Source organism: Cryphonectria parasitica (genome assembly GCF_011745365.1).
Source record: "Cryphonectria parasitica EP155 unplaced genomic scaffold M406scaffold_3, whole genome shotgun sequence".
NCBI lineage: Eukaryota > Fungi > Ascomycota > Sordariomycetes > Diaporthales > Cryphonectriaceae > Cryphonectria > Cryphonectria parasitica.
Window position 1 is genome coordinate 3167210 of NW_024468911.1, and position 17187 is coordinate 3184396.

General features: G+C 53.0%; 4 protein-coding genes across 4 annotated transcripts; 3 read left to right on the plus strand and 1 right to left on the minus strand.

Annotated features, from left to right (window-relative positions):
* Positions 1–666: 666 nt before the first annotated feature.
* On the plus strand, positions 667–2755 carry M406DRAFT_254036 (family 1 glycoside hydrolase; the record flags this gene model as incomplete). The annotated part of the gene is made up of 5 exons (XM_040916935.1): positions 667–787; positions 845–1116; positions 1195–1261; positions 1369–2344; positions 2476–2755. The coding sequence occupies 5 exons, from the start codon at positions 667–669 to the stop codon at positions 2753–2755; spliced, it is 1716 nt and encodes a 571-aa protein (XP_040778532.1).
* A 7702-nt stretch (positions 2756–10457) lies between these two features.
* M406DRAFT_328645 (uncharacterized protein) lies at positions 10458–11620 on the minus strand (the record flags this gene model as incomplete). Its single annotated transcript, XM_040920351.1, has 5 exons — positions 10458–10578; positions 10969–11083; positions 11333–11381; positions 11470–11519; positions 11578–11620. The coding sequence occupies 5 exons, from the start codon at positions 11618–11620 to the stop codon at positions 10458–10460; spliced, it is 378 nt and encodes a 125-aa protein (XP_040778533.1).
* A 2097-nt stretch (positions 11621–13717) lies between these two features.
* On the plus strand, positions 13718–14394 carry M406DRAFT_321623 (uncharacterized protein). Its single transcript, XM_040919533.1, has one exon. It carries the CDS (start codon positions 14032–14034, stop codon positions 14356–14358), a length of 327 nt encoding a protein of 108 aa, XP_040778534.1. The 5' UTR covers positions 13718–14031; the 3' UTR covers positions 14359–14394.
* Positions 14395–14960: 566 nt separating this feature from the next.
* Positions 14961–16524, plus strand: M406DRAFT_253841 (uncharacterized protein; the record flags this gene model as incomplete). The annotated part of the gene is made up of 3 exons (XM_040916926.1): positions 14961–15241; positions 15305–15446; positions 15958–16524. 3 exons carry the CDS (start codon positions 14961–14963, stop codon positions 16522–16524), a joined length of 990 nt encoding a protein of 329 aa, XP_040778535.1.
* Positions 16525–17187: the final 663 nt, after the last annotated feature.

A 17187-nucleotide genomic window follows, 5' to 3' on the forward strand; every position in this document is an offset into this window, starting at 1 on the left:
ATTTCGGGCAGAAGGGAATGTCCACTGGCGACATCGGCGTTGTGCATCGCAAAGGAAAATTTCTTTTACCCAGCTAACAGGTTTAAATAAGAGGTTTGATATCCAGAAATGTCACTAATATGGTCTAGCGTGCCGATCCCCCACCATGGGGAGATCCGGGGAAACCGGGGCCAGAGGCATCGGGCAAATGGCGTCCGAACTTGACCTGCTATTGTCCCAGCCGCCATTTCGGCTCGACCCCGGCCATACACGGTTCACCCTGCCTCCTCTCGGGCTCGAAGCGAACGGTGACCGCCTGCTTTCCCCAAAAATCTTTTCTCACGATCCTCGCTCGATATGTACCTGAGTGGGACGGCAGCCCCTCACTCTGTATGTGGCTGGGGTCAATGGCGTCTGCACTCCGCACTTCGTCATGTGCAGTGACGATGTTTGGTTGTGGGGTATATGCGGCCGTTTTCTTGATAGCTTCCCAAGTCCGCAAAATGAGGATAGGCTAGAGTTAAAAATGATGAGGGGCAGCACCGTGTTGGTGACTGCCGCCTTCCTTGATCCTTTCTCCTTCCTCACCTCGCGCCCTATACATCTCCTCTTGATCAAGAATGCTGGGCTCTGCTCTCCTCGTCCCTCTGTATCACTGATCACGTCCAATTGCCCAGTATAGTTACAATGAGTCGGTTGCTTCTCCCAGTGCTGCTGGGCAGCTATGCCGCTGCCCAGTCTGCGACTGGTACTGTCACTGCGAGTTCGGCGCTCACGGTGACGACCTCGCTCGAACTGTCTGTCGATGGTAAGCTCATAGCACATCCGGAACCCCAGAGACATCTGACGCTGACCACATAAACAGATCTCTGGGACATCGTCATCGGCCCTGTCTCGGTTGCCAATATCACCTCGACTGTGGCGGCTACTCCGGTGCCTTCCAGCTCCCTGGTCCCACCGCCTAATCTGGCATCCTATGGTTTTCCTACTGGGAGACAGATACCTGAGGTAGTGGCCAACAGCTCGTGGAGTTTCCCCAAGGACTTTATGTTGGGCGTCGCCGGCGCTGCGTTCCAGGTTGAGGGCGCGGCGAAGGACGAGGGGAGAGGCCCCAGTGTGTGGGACAAGCTCGTCCGCGTGGTAAGCTGTCACCCTATGGGGCATCAATTTCTTCGAAAGATGTATTAGCGATGTTAACGTATCGAATGAATGTAGCCTGGCTATACCGTTGCGAATCAGACTGGCGACATAACAGATAATCACTACTATCTCTACAAGCAAGGTGAGTGAAGAAAATATTCAAGAAAAAGAAAGAAAGAACAAAGGGAGAAAGACCAGGGGGGTGGGTGTTTGAGGTTGTGACGGGACTATACTGACCTGAATGGCCAGATATTGCTCGCATCGCCGCCATGGGGATCAATACCTACTCCTTCTCGATCTCGTGGTCTCGCATCTATCCTTTCGGCAGCGGGCCGGTCAACCAGGCTGGTATAGACCACTATAACGATGTGATCAACACTTGTCTGCAGTACAATGTCACGCCCATCGCGACTCTTTACCACTGGGACACTCCTCTGTTCCTGCAGGAAAAGTACGGAGGATGGCTGTCGGAAGACATTGTCGCAGACTTTGTCGCCTACGCCAACACGTCCTTTCAAGCGTTTGGTGATCGGGTCAAGACGTGGTTCACAGTCAACGAGCCGATCGTCTTCTGCGAGCAGTACCCGCTCCCCGACCAGTACTTCAAGAACCTCACCGTCCCGTACAAGCAGCAGCAGTACTACTGCGGGCGCAATGTGGTGCTCGCGCACGCGCAGGCCTACCGCCTCGGCAAATCCCTCCTGGGAAACGACACGCTCATCTCGTACAAGAACAACGGCGGCTACAAGATCCCGCTGACCAGCAGCAGCGCAGACGCACTGGCCGTGCAGCGCGCATATGACTTCAACGAGGGCTGGTTTGCCGACCCCATCTTCCTGACGGGCACATGGCCCGACTCGCTGAATGAGTACCTGTCCACCTTTCTGGACCCCTTCACGGACGAACAGCAGGAGATAATCAAGGGCTCGGCCGACTTCTTCGCCCATGACGCCTACACCTCGCAGTTCTACTATGCACCCGACGCGGGCATCGATGCGTGCCTCAACGACACGTCCAACTCGCTGTACCCGGGCTGCTTCAACACAAGCTACACGTACTCGGCTGCCGACGGCGGCTGGCTCATTGGGGCTGCGGCTGACCCCCTCGCGTCGTGGCTGCATAAGGCCAACGACTGGGTTCCTGCGCTGCTGCACTACATCAACGACACGTGGGCGCCACCCTTGGGCCGGATCGTGGTCAGTGAGTTCGGGTTTGCTGAGCCGTTGTGAGTATCCTTCTTGCTCTCTTCCCCTTCTCTCTCTCTCTCTCTCTCTCTCTCTCTCTCTCTCTCTCTCTCTCTTTTACAGACACTCTGAAAGCACCGCCAATGTGTTTTGATTTCTAACTCTTGCGCAGTGAGGTCTACAAGACGATCCCAGCAGATATCTTGACGGATCAGATCCGGTCAGACTACTACAAGGGATATCTTGAGGGGATCCTGATTGCCCTGAGCGAAGGATTAAACGTCATGGGTTGCTTTGCGTGGTCCTTTGTTGACAACCTGGAGTGGGCAGACGGCTTCATGGTTAAGTTTGGTTTGCAGAGGGTGGACTTCGACAGCCCTGGGCTGGAGAGGAGCTATAAGGCCAGTTTCTTCCAGTATGTGGATGTCTACAAGAAATATGTAGAGCAGTGAGGGTAGCTAGAGTGCATCGCTGGTATAATAAGGACTTATTAGCCACATTCATATATATATATATATATATATATATATATGAATGTGCAAGAGTTATTGTGTTCGATCAGGCATCTCAAGTGACAAGAATAAGTGGGTAGTTTCAGTCCTAGGTGGTGATAATAATCGAGCAGTGCCAAGGTAAATCAAGGGTATGAAGATCCTATGTTTACATTGATGTAATAAAGCCATTAGTCAATCCTCGTTCCAATTGTGACTTTTCAAACCCAAAGACTCTCGAGACAACAGAGAAAGAGTGTTGAGTTGAGTTGAGTGGGAAGGGAAAGTTGGTGTTCGGGGGGTAACTAAGTACTCTAAATACAGTGGTGATCCTTTTGCGGGGGCGGGGGACTCAATCAATTAATCCAAGTACTTTATGCTGCACCTTCCCAAAACGCGGCCTACCACAGAAGTCAAAGACGCGCTGGGCACACTGCACCAGTATCGCCCTCCCCACTCGCCCGCGCCGTTGCCCGTGCATTTGTTCAGTCCAATCATCCTGGTTCACGAGCGCGTCACGACGCGATCCATGTTGCGAAACAAGCCATCGCCACCATGCGGCGTGACAAGGAGGCGGCCGTGAGAGCGGCATCCCACCAACGCACGTTGCCGCGGTCACAACAGCAGCAAGCAATGGACGACTTCCTCCTCGATACACCTAGGTCGACCTACGCTTGCAACTCCGTCGAGGATCTCAAGGAACAGCTCGCGAATCTGCGCCTGGCCAAGGTCACCGAGTCCAGGGCCGAGCACATCTCTGCAACCTTCGAGTTCCCATCCAGCGCCGCCTTCAGTATACCTGAGACGGAGGATGACGCTTCTGCCGCCGCCTCCGCCGCCAGTCCGGTTCGCGATGGCCCTGACGCTGCTGTGCCTGGGACCGCCGTCGGCAGCAGAGCCAACTATGCGACACGCGAGATCAGAGCCCACGATGTGCTTGTAAACCAGCCCGCCGACGACCCAGCGCTCCAGAAGGCTGTCGCGAGGCATGTCATCGCGTCACTTGGAGGGATGGACAACAGCTCTTGGGCGGTTTGTTCGGTCTCCAGGGGTGCCGCGGGCTGGAGCTTCCACTATCTCTGCAGGGGCTCTACGCGGGCATGGCAGCGCCAGGCCTCCAAAGATGCTGCCAAGGTGCTTGTGGGGGAGTCCAGTGGGAAGGACGGTCAGGACCCCGTGAACCTGGGTAAGACCTCGTCCATATTTGCTTGTGCAGTTGACACTGTTTTCTTCTTCGTTTTCTTTCTGTATACTGATCGTCAAGTGTAAATTCAGCTCGTCCTGCCTTCGACTGTCGTGGTTCAGTCACCATAGCCTTTGTCAAGAACAGCCGTCTGATCACCGTGAAACTCGAGCATACCCCCTTCCACAAGACCGTGGCGGACCTCGCGGAGCTGTATAAACCTCCTCCACCACCCGCAGGAATAGAGCCAAGGCGCAGGGAGGGAGGGCGCAAGAAGAGAAAGAGCCAAGCCGTCGAGGGCGCTACGAATGAAGAGAGTCCAAAGAAGAAACGGAAGAAGAAGAGCGAAAATCCAGAAGGCACGAATGCCGAAGGCACGAATGCTGAAGGCACACAGACACCAAAACCCAAAAGACCACAGTCAGCGAGAGCGAGCATTACTGCCGCTGGCGGTGGAGAGGCGCAAGGGCATGACCAGCAGCAGCTTACGCTACTCAATCTGTCCCCAGGCGAGATGGCTCGCCGTCGTGACGAGGCTACGAAGAAATTGAGCGACAACGGTGTTGACCCCAGTACACTCTCAACTGAGCAATTTGAGATCTTCGCGAACCAGTCGCCCGAGCTCCAGAACGAGTCCCTGGCCATGTTGATCAGGTATGGTGCCGAACGACTGAGGATTGTACACCCTGACAAGGACGATGCCTCATCGTCAAACGCCAACCCGGCAAACGGGGCCGCTTCTGATAGCTCGGGGAAAAGGAAGAAGAAAAAGAAATACAATACAGATGGCACCGAGAGGGTCAGGAAGACACGGGGCAGCTGTCAGTCGTGCAGGACCAAGAAGAAGAAGGCAAGTCGGACCCGGGCCCTCGCGTTCGCCGTCTATGATCAAAATCTAACTCATCGTAGTGCTCCAAGGAGAAACCTGCATGTTCCCAGTGCCTCAAGTCAGGTCTATCTTGTCACTACCCACCACAGCAGAGTCAAGCGCCATTCAAGTCGGCCGCCGTGGCCCACGACGAACCTGATGATCCCAATGCAGAGGTTTCTGCAGAGATCTCTGCAGAAATTGTTGCAGAGGCTTCAGCGCCAGCACCTGCCCCGGCACAAGTGACAGGATCTGTTGTCGAACCAGCGGCTCCTGGAGCAGAAGAAGCCTCAGATCTGGGCTCGCCTGGCTTTACCAGCTCTTACGCCCCTGGGCCGGAAACACTGCCACAACCAGCGGATACCTCATCACACTACCAAGAAGCCTCTCATGACTTCTTCCACCAACCTGGCACAAGCGGCCATTCATACTCGCAAGCCGTGCCGGATCAGATGTCGAACGGAATGGACTACTCGGCGTATCCTGCGGAAGCTCTGCAGCAGCACGCTGGACCAGGCAGTATGACCTATCACCACCAGTCGCAGCAAGTGTCACAAACAGATCATCGAGACCTACTCGGCACAGCCCCTCCTCCAGCGCCAGCGCCAGCGCCTGGTCCACCTCCGGAGCCTACCCAGCCTGTGCAGTCTCCGATTCAACGGGCCCCTTCTACATCCTCGCCTTCTGGTGTACATCGCAGAATGACACCCAGTTCAGTCCAATCACAGGCTGCCTTTCCAAGTTCTGCGTCTACGACTCATGGCTCCAGTTGGCCGATGGCAGCCTTCTCGGCAGGAACCGCGCAGACCTTCTCAGGCTCGCCGCCTAGAAAATCGACACCTGTCCAGGCCACAGCGGCTCCTCCTTCTGATAGACTACAACAGGACGAGCTTCGGACTGTTGCAATCTTGTCTCAGGCAGCTTTGCAGAAGGCTCAGCCTCCACCGGCCACACGTACCGTATCTCCGTTTCAAGTCCCAAAACAAGCTGCACGCCCGGCGGCCAGGGCCAAGTCGAGACAAGGCCAGAGACCTCAGAAGAGCCTGACAACAGCACCACCGTTGCAACACAATCCTGCGGCTCAGGTCCCTCCCTCTGCGAGCACATCGGCCATGTCCAACTCAGCCAATGCGGCACACACCAACAATGTCCCAAATTACGATCAGTATTCTCGCTATACTACGGCGGATAACCAAGATGGCCAGGTAACCTCGCGCAGGGCTTATGATCTTTACCCTCTACAACAAAATGTCTCTAATAATAATGCATCCACTTCTTACTCGGGCTATGATGCGTACAACTCACAGTCTCCTACGCCGACCACAACCGGCCTTGCGGCTCCCATGACCCAGACGATGACTTCGTCGTCCTCTGGAACGGCCACCGGCGCAAGCTCTGCGAACTGGCCCAAAGGCACGGCTCGGCGAGACAGCAACTCCTACGACAATAACAGTGTCGCGACGTCTACCAACTCGGCATATCACCTGCCCACCGCCCCAATCCACCATCAAAAGCAGCAGCAGCAGCAGCAGCAGCCGCCGCTCCAGCTGTCCGCAGCGATGCAGTCATCGAACAAAAGGCCACAGTCGACTACGCGCAGCAGTCGGACCAAGGCTTCTGCGTCTTACAAAGCTCGCCAACAGGCCCAGCAGCCTCGAGAGCAACCACAGTCCTACGGCCACTACCCGTCCCAGTCACACAACGCCTCGAGCCAGCAGCAACAGCAACAGCAACAGCAACAACATGACTGGTCTGCATTCGGGTCCACAAACGACGCAAACCCCGGTTATGGATCGAGCTCACGAGGTTCTGCCAGCTATGGCCACTCGGGCTCGGGCAGCGTTCCTTATGGGCAGCAACGGGCCGCGGGCCACTCGGGCAATACCTACCAGGGCTTGGATCAACATTTGTACGAGATGCTGAGGAACAACCAAGGGTAGTAGGGAGGCTTTCAAGGCCTCGTCGACGACGAGTTCACACGACAAGTCTGGTTATGAATTATTATTATTAATTTTTTTTTTTTTTTTTTTTTTTTTTTTTGGCATCTAGTCAGCAGTGAGCTTAACAGATCTCGCCAACTTGTTAGCCGGCGTTTTCGGTGTATTTTAGGCGCAAGAAGTATTCAATTTTACGGCGCTCCAACCTTGATGGGACGATTTCTTTACGTGTAGCAATTACAAGACACCCCCCATTCTGTTGGGTTATGAGTCGACGACAGGCATGAGAAGAGATATTGGCTGCATATCAGACACAACCCCAAGTCCTGCGAGCCAAAAGCCGGGGTTTCAAAATCACAGGGCTCATCCAGGTCAGGAAGAGAAATAAACTCAGTCTACCAATCCTTTTTCTTCTTCTTTTCCAACTAGCAAGCCGTTGTTGTGCCGAGTTGGCGGTCTAGATGCGTCGGCGCCTGGACGAAGTTCTGGTTCTTCACCGATGCTTCCCCGCACAATTGAACCGCAACGCGTCATCCCTCATGGAACATGTCGGTAAGTAGGCGTGCCAGGTACGTAAGGCAATCCTCAGCGACGTCCGGCTGTTGAGGTTCTGTATCCATTGGCTCTTTTGCAGAGATGCTGTGCCAAGGTGCTTACATTTCGTAGGGCCGAGTCTGGAAAAATGTGGTCGTGACCACTTAGGAGGCATGGGGTTTGACAACAAACTTGGTGTAAAGTGAAATTCTTAATAAAAATAAAAAATAAAAAGAAATGCTGGTTGGATGGATATCTCGTTACCCAATGGCAAATCTACACATATACAAATCCTCATTCGAAATAATCCGAGACACATTCTTCTCCACGGGGGGCCGTACGTTCGAGGCGCAGGAGTCTTTCGACACTAGCAATTAAGACATACATCGCACTGAGCCAGTCGAATCCACAGGAAGACTCACAAAAGACATGTGCAGATGCTCGTCCTTCTCGGAAGCAAAGATGAGGGCTTTTTCACCGGTGCACCGAGTAGCCTAACAGTTCTCCCAGGGCGTGATCGTCGTGATCGGTTTTTTTTTTTTTTTTTTGCTTTCCACCCAATAAGAAGATCAAGAGCGAACTTTCTGGAATTGGCGGTCTCGACACAAGAGAGTCAGAGAGATAACCCAGCCATCTATAAATAAGCGCTCTCAAACTCATGTGAGCTGGCGGGTAACGAACCCAGCCATTGGCGGGGGACACGGGAGCAGTATCAAATTGTTTCATTGGTGTGATGTCTCACATCTCTCATCCTCAGCAAAAAAAGTCCACTCGCTTGTCGCATGGTCAAAGAAGAAAAAAGGAAAATAAATGGAGATTTGGTGAGCGACCAACAAGCCCCCAGCCCGGGCCCCCCCCCCCTTCCTCCTCCTCCTCCTCCTCCCATCGCCCGTCTTCTCTCCTTGTTTTCTTTTGTTTTCCCCCCTCCCAAAAAATTTAGTAACCGCCGGAGACGGAACACCGGGGGGCCAGCCGCGTCAATTCCCGCCCCCCCCCCCCGGGCGCACCACCACCGTCCCAAAGATGTGGGGCCTCCTCTCCCCGGCCGTGTGAGAAAGGACCGGACAGTCTTTTCGATGGGCTGGGAAATGACTTGAAGGGCCTGGATAAGATTCGAGCCGGCGCCTTTCGACCAACTTTCTTGGCGTTGGGGAGGGATGGCAGCTTGCCGAGCAAATTGGGGGGGGGGGGGGGGGAAACCTTTCCTTGCTCGATTTCTATCTACTAATAATGCCTAGTAGTCGCCAGCAGGGGGAGGGGGGGAGGCTGCTCAGTCAGTCTTGTTGAGAAGAAAGCCGAGGGTTGTGATGGATGGGCTCACATGTTGTGCAGAGGAACGTTGTGCAGGGGGAAGAGCAGGTTTGGCGAAAGTATCGCTACTATGGGATGATGCCCCGTGTTGTACATTTCGGTGTAAAGGAAAGAGAGATAAAAAGACAAACCGCACGTGGGCGCTGATCTCTTCTTTTTGGGATCTTTTGAAGCACACCGACTATTCTCTAGGTGGAAGAAGAGGGGGGGGGGTTGGTGAACCCCTCCACTTCCTTTCCTTTTCCCTTTTTTTTTATTTTTTTTTATGTTTTTTTGCGCTCTCCCCTACCCTGGCCATGGCGATCTTGGTGATCCATATTGCTGGGCCACCTGACGAGCTTGCCGCTGGGCACGTACGCGCCGGACCCAATTACAACCCGGCCATATGTGGTGAACCATAAGGAACAGTAAGAAATGTGGTGGTGGGTTATTATTCTTCTTCTTTTTGCCTATCGTACATGTAACAACATAGGCGGGGGAGCGGGACCCTTGGTGCGTTGGATGCGTGCCGTCGAGGTTTGGGATGCCACATTTTACCTCAAGATCTACCGTAGCATTGGCGAAGAGGGACAAGAGCAGCCGCACTTTTTTTTTCTTCCTTTTTTCCCCGCCTCTCTCTCCTCTTCTTTGGACAACCATAGTATGCTACATACTTCGTGTTGAAAAGGTGGGATGTGTGTGAGTGAGGTGTGGATGGATGGAGAAGGAGAGAGACAAAAGAGAGGGTGTGAGCAAGTGAGCCTCATACGATACTAGGGTGGCGAAAGAGAAGCAGGTTAGTAGTAAACAAATGCTGGGCTACATACAGTAAGACAAGTCCTCGTAAACCAAGAGGCGCTAATGCCACTCGGGATGGATCTGTTCTTGCATGTTTTCCCCGCCTTCTCTCTTTTCCCATGGCATTGCACCATGTGTTTCTTGGCCCAGTGGTTTCTCTCTTCTTCTTCTTCCCCATGCATGTGCATGCATGCATGCATATATAGTACATAAGTGCGTGCATGCATGCATGCATCCCATTCTTTCCTTCGAAATAGTTTACTTAACGTATGCGTGGGGTCTAAAGGTAGAAAAAGATGGCGACATATGTGGAGGCGCCGTCTTTGCCGGTGAAGAATGGTAGGGCAGTCCATGATGACCACACTCGTCTCGATATTCGCCTCCCTCGGGTGCACTTCACATGAGACCAGATGCGAGAACCCATTCGATCAATGGGGTTAAAACTGCCACACCCTGCTACAGGTGGTGTGAGGTGGTGTTCGCCCATGTATACTGTGCTGTACTATACTATGATCAGCGGCTGGTCAAGCACAAGACACAGCAACCGACTTGCCTAAACAGTCCAGGTTCGTCTGTTCTCTGGCTTGAACCAAGAAGGGCCCATGCTTCCTATCTGATAGGAGCCACTGTTGATTTAGACTGATATCAAAACCTCGAAAGATGTCGTGCCTGTGCGCGCGCGTATGTGTGTGTGTGTGTGTGTGTGTGTGCAAGGCTATGTTAGCAGAGTCGGTGTTATTTTGCGGAATGTGGTACTACTCTCAAGAGACACCCAAGCACGGTGCATATCGGTCTGTTGTTGTCTCTGATCTTGGGGGGTAAAAACTGAGACACCCGAACAAGAGGTAAAGTCACTTAGGTCACCACACCCCGCCCTTCAGCGTCGGGGGAAACGAGGACGCCATACAGAGGACGCCATCGGCTTCCACAAGGTCAATGAATTTTCGCGATCCTGTGTAGAGAAGCAAGATAACGAAGGCCAGGTGCACAGAACATTCAAAGCGACTCTCTCTTGCCAGTAGCCCCCCAGATAGACCAGATAACAAGAAGCTTTCACCGGGCGTTTTCGATGACAAGGTTGTTCCCTGGCGGCAGCTTGAGTTTGATTGAGGGAGTGTAGAGCTTCTTTTCCCTTGCATGGCCCCCTTTGCCACTCAAGCTGATCACACAAGTACTATGGTAATATAGTATGGGAATTAATTAGGGTACAGGCCCCCCTAAACTTACCCCTCTCAAAAGGCTCAAGGAAAACAACGAGGTTTTCGGCGGATTAAGTGTCAAGTCCCTCCATCTCGAGATTGCAGCAATTTACAGCTCATGGCATCGTCTCTCGGTAGGGGTCCGTTCCGGGGGCTGAACTCGAGAGCGAGGTGGAGTTAGTTTGTCCGGCGGGGGGGGGGGGGCGGCTTTGTGGCTTGCCCTTCTTCGCAAGCCCTTGCTCCGGAGATTCGTGTGCTAAAAGTAAACAAAACAAAAAAAAGTTTAAAACCAAAACAGCGAATACTCTTTTGGAACTGTATGGGGCCCCCGTCTCGTTCCGTACACACATATAAGACAGACATACGGGCCGCCCGGCAGTTGCGGCAATACCGAGCGATGTCTGCGCACCAGCCTTGCCAGGCCTTCGTCCGGGGTCTTCAGGCCGTCCCGTGGTATTTGATGGCGCCCTCCCGTGCCGTCTGTGCTTGCTCGTAGGTATGTTTATTTCATTCATGTCTGGGATCATCATGATGATGAATAATGACTCTTGGTACGCCCCGAGAGAGAGAGAGAGAGAGAGCCCCCATGATGGGTTGGTGAGCCTGAAAATTCATTCCAACGGTACCGAGGGACCTGTCAAAGAGAGAGAGGTCTTTTTGTCAAGTTGTGATGGTTGGAGAGCCGAATGGGTTACGGGTTTAAGACACAACCCCGTGGCCGGCACGCACTGTCAACAGTGAGCAAAAGCTCGAGCTCCCGCCGATACGAGAGAGGCGCCTGGAAAAACGAGAGTGGACCACTTGGCGTGCTCATGGGTTTTGTTGTGGCGACGTGCAAATGGCAACCTTGTCGCTCACTCACTCACGCACGTGAAGTGGTTGCGGGCGCGTGCAAGGCGCCACAACAACCTGTGAGCTGGAACCAACGCGCAGGTAACGTGATGTTGTCCTGGTGCACCCAAACAATCACATACATACGGGAAGATCACTTCGTCTCGCCTCGCAGCACATCCTCATCGTCTTCCCCGCCCCAAACCAGATGTATCAAATGTCTGAGAGGTCAATTGAGCCCCTTCATTTTATTTACCGAGATGCTCGCAGGGAAGAGAGAGAATGTCGATCACCAGTCACAAACGACAAGCTGGCAAAAGTGGCTGTGGTGTGGGTGTGTGGTGTGGGTGTGGGGTGTGGCCCGAGTCCGTGAGCGCCGCAGCAGCAACCTCAACCTCAACATGAGATTGGAACCCACCGACAGGCTTTGGTGGTGCAGAGGGCCAGGGCCCTGTCATATCATCAATTGTACTTGTACGATATAGCATAGCACTATGGAAGGTCCGGGCGTGGGGGGAAAAAGAGAGAAGGTGCTGTGGGTCTCCTTTTCTCTCTCTCTCTTTCTCTATTGTAACCCTGAGGCAACGCGTCCTCTTGTGACCCACCGTTCTTTGCCTTTCCACCCGGGCATCCACATGCAAAGGACAGGGGAGAGGGGGGGGGCTCTTGGAGGATCGTTTGTACTGTATGCAGATGGTGACGACATCACCAAGGGCCAGGGACAGGGTCAGGGATCCGAACTGTGTAGATTGCAACCTCGTGTGCTTTCCTCTCTTGACTTTTCTGCTTCTGTTCTCCTTTCTGTTTTCTTCCTCTGTCTCTCAATGGCTGCGCATCATCTTCAGAGTCGATTCGATCATGTTCAATTGATCAACTAGATTAAATGCGTAACACACATTTTTCAGAGTAAGGGACCTGCAAGGAAGGCCAGGAAGGAAGTGCAGGAAGGAACTTGACGCAAAAAAGGGGAGGAGGAGGGAGTGTGGGAGCACCGAGCAGCCCGAAAATAAATTGAAATGGTCCAAGGTGTATTATCAACACGAAGCTCACTCAGACGGGCCTTTTGTTGTTGACGGGATGAGATCTTCCAATCAGAGTGCTTCCCGCTACTCCCTCTTCTTTTCTTTCTCTTTGCTGTCTTCTCCCAGGTGGAGGGGCTGGAGCAGTTCACTCCTACCAGGACAGTACCGATTGACTGCGTGTGCTTCCTTTCCGTCCTAGTAAGTAACCCTTCAGTAGTGGCAGTGGCAGAGCAGTGCTATACTATGGTAGTGGCTTCAGGGCAGCTGGCCTGTTAGCTGTCGGGCTGTCCCTGCTTGCTGTGCCGACGAGCCGACTGCGAAAACGCTAATGGGGGTACGGTTGATTGTATGGTGGTAGGTGGTGCACGCTGTATCTTGCCGGGTGTCGAGGGATTCCACTGCATCACAGACACACACAACAGACACACAAGAATCTATGCTGATCTCTGAATTTATCCTGCGTATTTACACAGGTAGTGTAAAAGACGCCAGTTGAGCCAAGATTCTATATATACATATATATATTATACTGCTACTACTAAACTATAGTAGGTATATATTGAACTATGAGTTCAATGAATACTTCATATTCGCTCATCATAGAGACGTTACGGGGCATTTCTGCCATTTTTGGGCAAGGTGCCAGAAATAGGCCCGATGGGGGTTGCTATTGATGCCTTGTTGGGTTTGCGGCGATGGAGATGTTTTAGTCTTTTCCTGTTCAGAAGCAGATCCTCCGCCACTAACTGTTACAGTGGTATCTGCTCATCCTGGTCTCTGCTGTGGACTATGTACAGCAGGTTACCGCCTCCCCTGCAGCCACTGACTCTGGCTTTCACGGTATGCTGTACTGTGTGCTGGTCTCTGCCCTGCGTGGCTGCTTTCCTCTCCTCCTCATCTGAATCAGCGTCGGCCTCTTCATCGCTCCATTTTGACATCGCTACGGTATTATCATGTAGTCCTTTTCTTTCTTTCATTTTTCCTTCGCCTGTTCACTGCTATAGGTCATTATGCACGTTGTTGTCACCATCATCGCATCCTATCAGATTGGTGCAGCAGCGTAGCAAGAATACAGTACAAAGCAGCCGGCTCCTGGCGCTATCGCTGGCGCTACCGTTACTGCTGCTACTGTACTTGCTCCAGTATGGTGCATGTCGGCGCTAGCACGAAACAAACGTTGGTTCTCCCAAAGTTGATCTGATTGATATCGTAACTCTTACCCTTTCTCCTTTATTCTTCTGCCGTCGCTCTCACTTGCCCCTGCTTCTTGTTTTTCTTTCTCTCCTCCGCCTCTACTCCCTCCTACCAGGTTCCCTCGGCTTCGTCCCCCAGCAGCCGCGTGCACACCCTCCATATCTCGTGCTAGGTACTACTGTACACAGTAGCACCCGCCATCTCCACTTTGCAAGTTTTGGGCCGAAAGCCTGTCTCTCGGTTCTAGGTTCCAGCGCGAGACCCTCTTTCTATGCCGGGGCAACCCTGAGCTCCAATCTGGGAAAGTTGGCTCCTGGTTCTTCCCGGTCTGTGTTTTTTCTTTCCTTCGGGTTCTCCTCTCTTGGCTGGGTCCGTCGATGCATGGCTGCGTCTTTCACTCGCTCTTGCGCCTTGCTTTCTTGGTTTCTGCTCTGGTCTCCTCCCTTCTGTCCCGCGCAGTCGACCACCACCACCAACATCACACCTCACCTCACACTCGCTTCTCTTCCTACTCCTCACCCCTCACGCAGTGCTCCTTTCACGGGCTTCTCCTTCCACGCCACCACCCTTCGACTCGACTTGCACCTGCACGACCCCGTCCCAGTGAGTCAGGCTGCTCAACAACTGTCTGCTCGACAGCGTGCCGAACAAGAGACAACCGGTCTTTGTCTCTGCCCGAGAGCTTCACGACCACAGGCCCTTCATTAGGTCGACCCGGCAGATCTGCACCGGACTTACGACGCCGTACGAGGTCGATACTCTCCTCTCCCTGCGAGGCGGTCCAATTCATTCCTGGTCAATTGATTACTTGACTGCCGGCTCTGGGTATTTGCGAGATCAGATTCTGTCGGCATTTGCTCGAGGCGCGTGGCAGCCTTAAGAGTCGAACCGGTTCGATCCCGAATCATCTGTGCCATCATTGCCGCCTGCCTCATCATTTATCACCTCTTTGGCTGTTCGCTGTGATGGACTTGCCGGGACCATTCGTCAACCGCTTTTGAGAATATCTGTGCTGGGTTCGCGAAGGGCTACAGCGATAATAATCAGGACTTTTTTTTCTCTCTCTTTTTCCTCTTCTTCACTTATTGTATCAACATCATCACTCTCAAAGGTCAGTCCAGATATCTACCCTTGGCTCTCTTTTACCTCAGGGGCGGCCCGCTCCAACGCGCGTGGGGTGTTCTCCCCGCTTCGACCCCATCAATACATTCCAGAGGCTGTTTACAAAACGCCATATATATTTACAATCATGAGACTGACTCTGGTTGTTACTCAGACTTTCTGAATAAGCCCATCGCCAGATTTACGAGATGTCGTTCGTTTCCAAGTCTGCCGCCTCATTAGGCGCCCTCGTTGCTCTGGCCTCGCTATGCGTCTACCATGCCGCGGCGACGCCCTCGGTAGCAATCGCCTATTGCGCCAGCATTAATACCGGTACCACGGCTGCCAACAGCTCCATATACATGTCCGAAGGCCTATGCTACGACCAGTGCAATGACGAAGGTTACGCACTGGCTGTTCTGCAGGACGAAGATTGTTGGTGTGCCGATTACGTTCCCGACTCGGACGACCAGGTTGATACAAGCAAATGGTGAGTAAACCCATCCTCCCGTCGTAGTCAAGACCTGAACAAGCTTGCTGACTTGCAATCCAGCGATACTGCCTGTCCGGGCTATCCTTCTGACTATTGTGGAGGCGATGACCTGTACGGTTATCTTGCTCTAGACGCAGCAGTCTCGGGCACTTCTGGAGGCACTTCGTCAACGGCGACCTCCACGTCCACCACCCATACTTCTGTAAGTACCCCCTTTCTGTACGCGCCGCACTTAAAGCCACCCTATCTGCATGTCTCGCTCCCCACCACATCCGCGTTTCAATATTGTCTATACAATTATCGTCGGGTGTGGTCGAACGGTCGCTTAACGACTACGGGATGCAGACAACGGCGGAGACCCTGTCGATAACGACAACAACTGAGACTCTCCAGGCCTCAGTAACTACCACCTCTTCCTCCACTTCCACCTCCAATGACCCCACCACCTCCTCCACTTTGCTTACCAGTACCAAGTCTTCTTCCAAGACCTCGGACACCACCACGGACACCACGGTATGCGACTCATTTTTCTGTATATGCTTCTTAAGCTGTCTTGCGTGTGCCTTATTTATATCAATGTCTTTGTTCTGAGGCCTGGACATCGAGCCTGGTTTCTTTTTCTTCTTTTTTTGTTGGGGGGGGGGGGTTTTTTGTTTTTTTTTGGATGCATGCGATCACACTATTTTGGGAACCCCTTGCTAACGGACTTTCAGTCAACTGCCAAAACTACTACCACCAGTGACACGCCAACCGTTGTGACGAGCGTCCAGACGGTCACAAGCGACGGCACTGTCATTTACCAGACCGTGACGTCCATAGCGAAAGCCAGCTCAGGCTCCGGCGGCCTTTCCAAAGGGGCGATTGCGGGTCTTGTCATTGGTATTTTGGCTATCCTCGCGGCCTTTGTCGCCGGCGCTATTCTATATCGTCGCCACAAGAAAGCTCGGGAACAGGCAGAACAGGCACCGCTTGCCGCTGCGATGGCCGCTGCGCACAGGCGCGGGAGCTCGGCCGGCATCATGTCCAAGACGGGCACGATCTCTAGTCACGGTTATGGGCTGCCTATGGAGGAGGATACAAGCTACGGATCCCCGAGCAGGAGGATGAGCATGAAGCCCATGGACCCCCGGCTGGACCCCAAACAGACGTTTGGTCTGTACCGTGCTGCAAGCCATGACAGCATCAATACGCTCCGCGACGACCAGGATTACTCGCGAAGAGTACACGAGCCAACTCGAGCCCTCCGCGTTTTCAACCCCGACCCCGTCGATGACAACTAATGTGAGGGTCTCATTCTGGAGTTCAGTCACGGACCAAGGAGCAATCTTTGGATAGTCGCGACGGCATCTCACGACGCAAACGAATCTCATCCGCGCGTTTGGCCCCAAATTTTGGATTGCATACTGGCGTTACACTTGGAGATACCAGGACGGCGTTTTTTTATTTATTTTTGTTTCTAGGTTTTTCTTTTGAGCAAGTCAAGAGAGAAGAAAAGACGGGTCAGGGACACGGCTGGGTCAGGACGGTGTTGCTGGATTGGGGTTTGGTTAAAGCATTACAGGGGCAATTACACGCAGTCGGCTTCGCTGTCAGTTCACACTGGTCTGAGAGCAGGCGACGGTGAGCGACAGCTGCTTATTTCTTAGTGTCTATAAATCCAGCGCCACGATCAGGCGATGGAAGGAGGAACAGAAGCTGAGTTGTACAAAAAATGGCGTCACTCGAGCGCGCCCCGACCACGACCGTTCACACGGACACGGAGGCGAGAAGACAAGGACCTTTCCTTTCCAGAAAACTAAACTCATAATGGGGCGAGGTCGGGGCTGGACAAGCACTTTCTAATCAGGAAACATGTACATAAGACGGGACGTGTTGGATTGATATAGAGTATGTGGTATTCACAGCTTAGCAGCGAATAACACAAAACAAAAGAAGCAAAACAT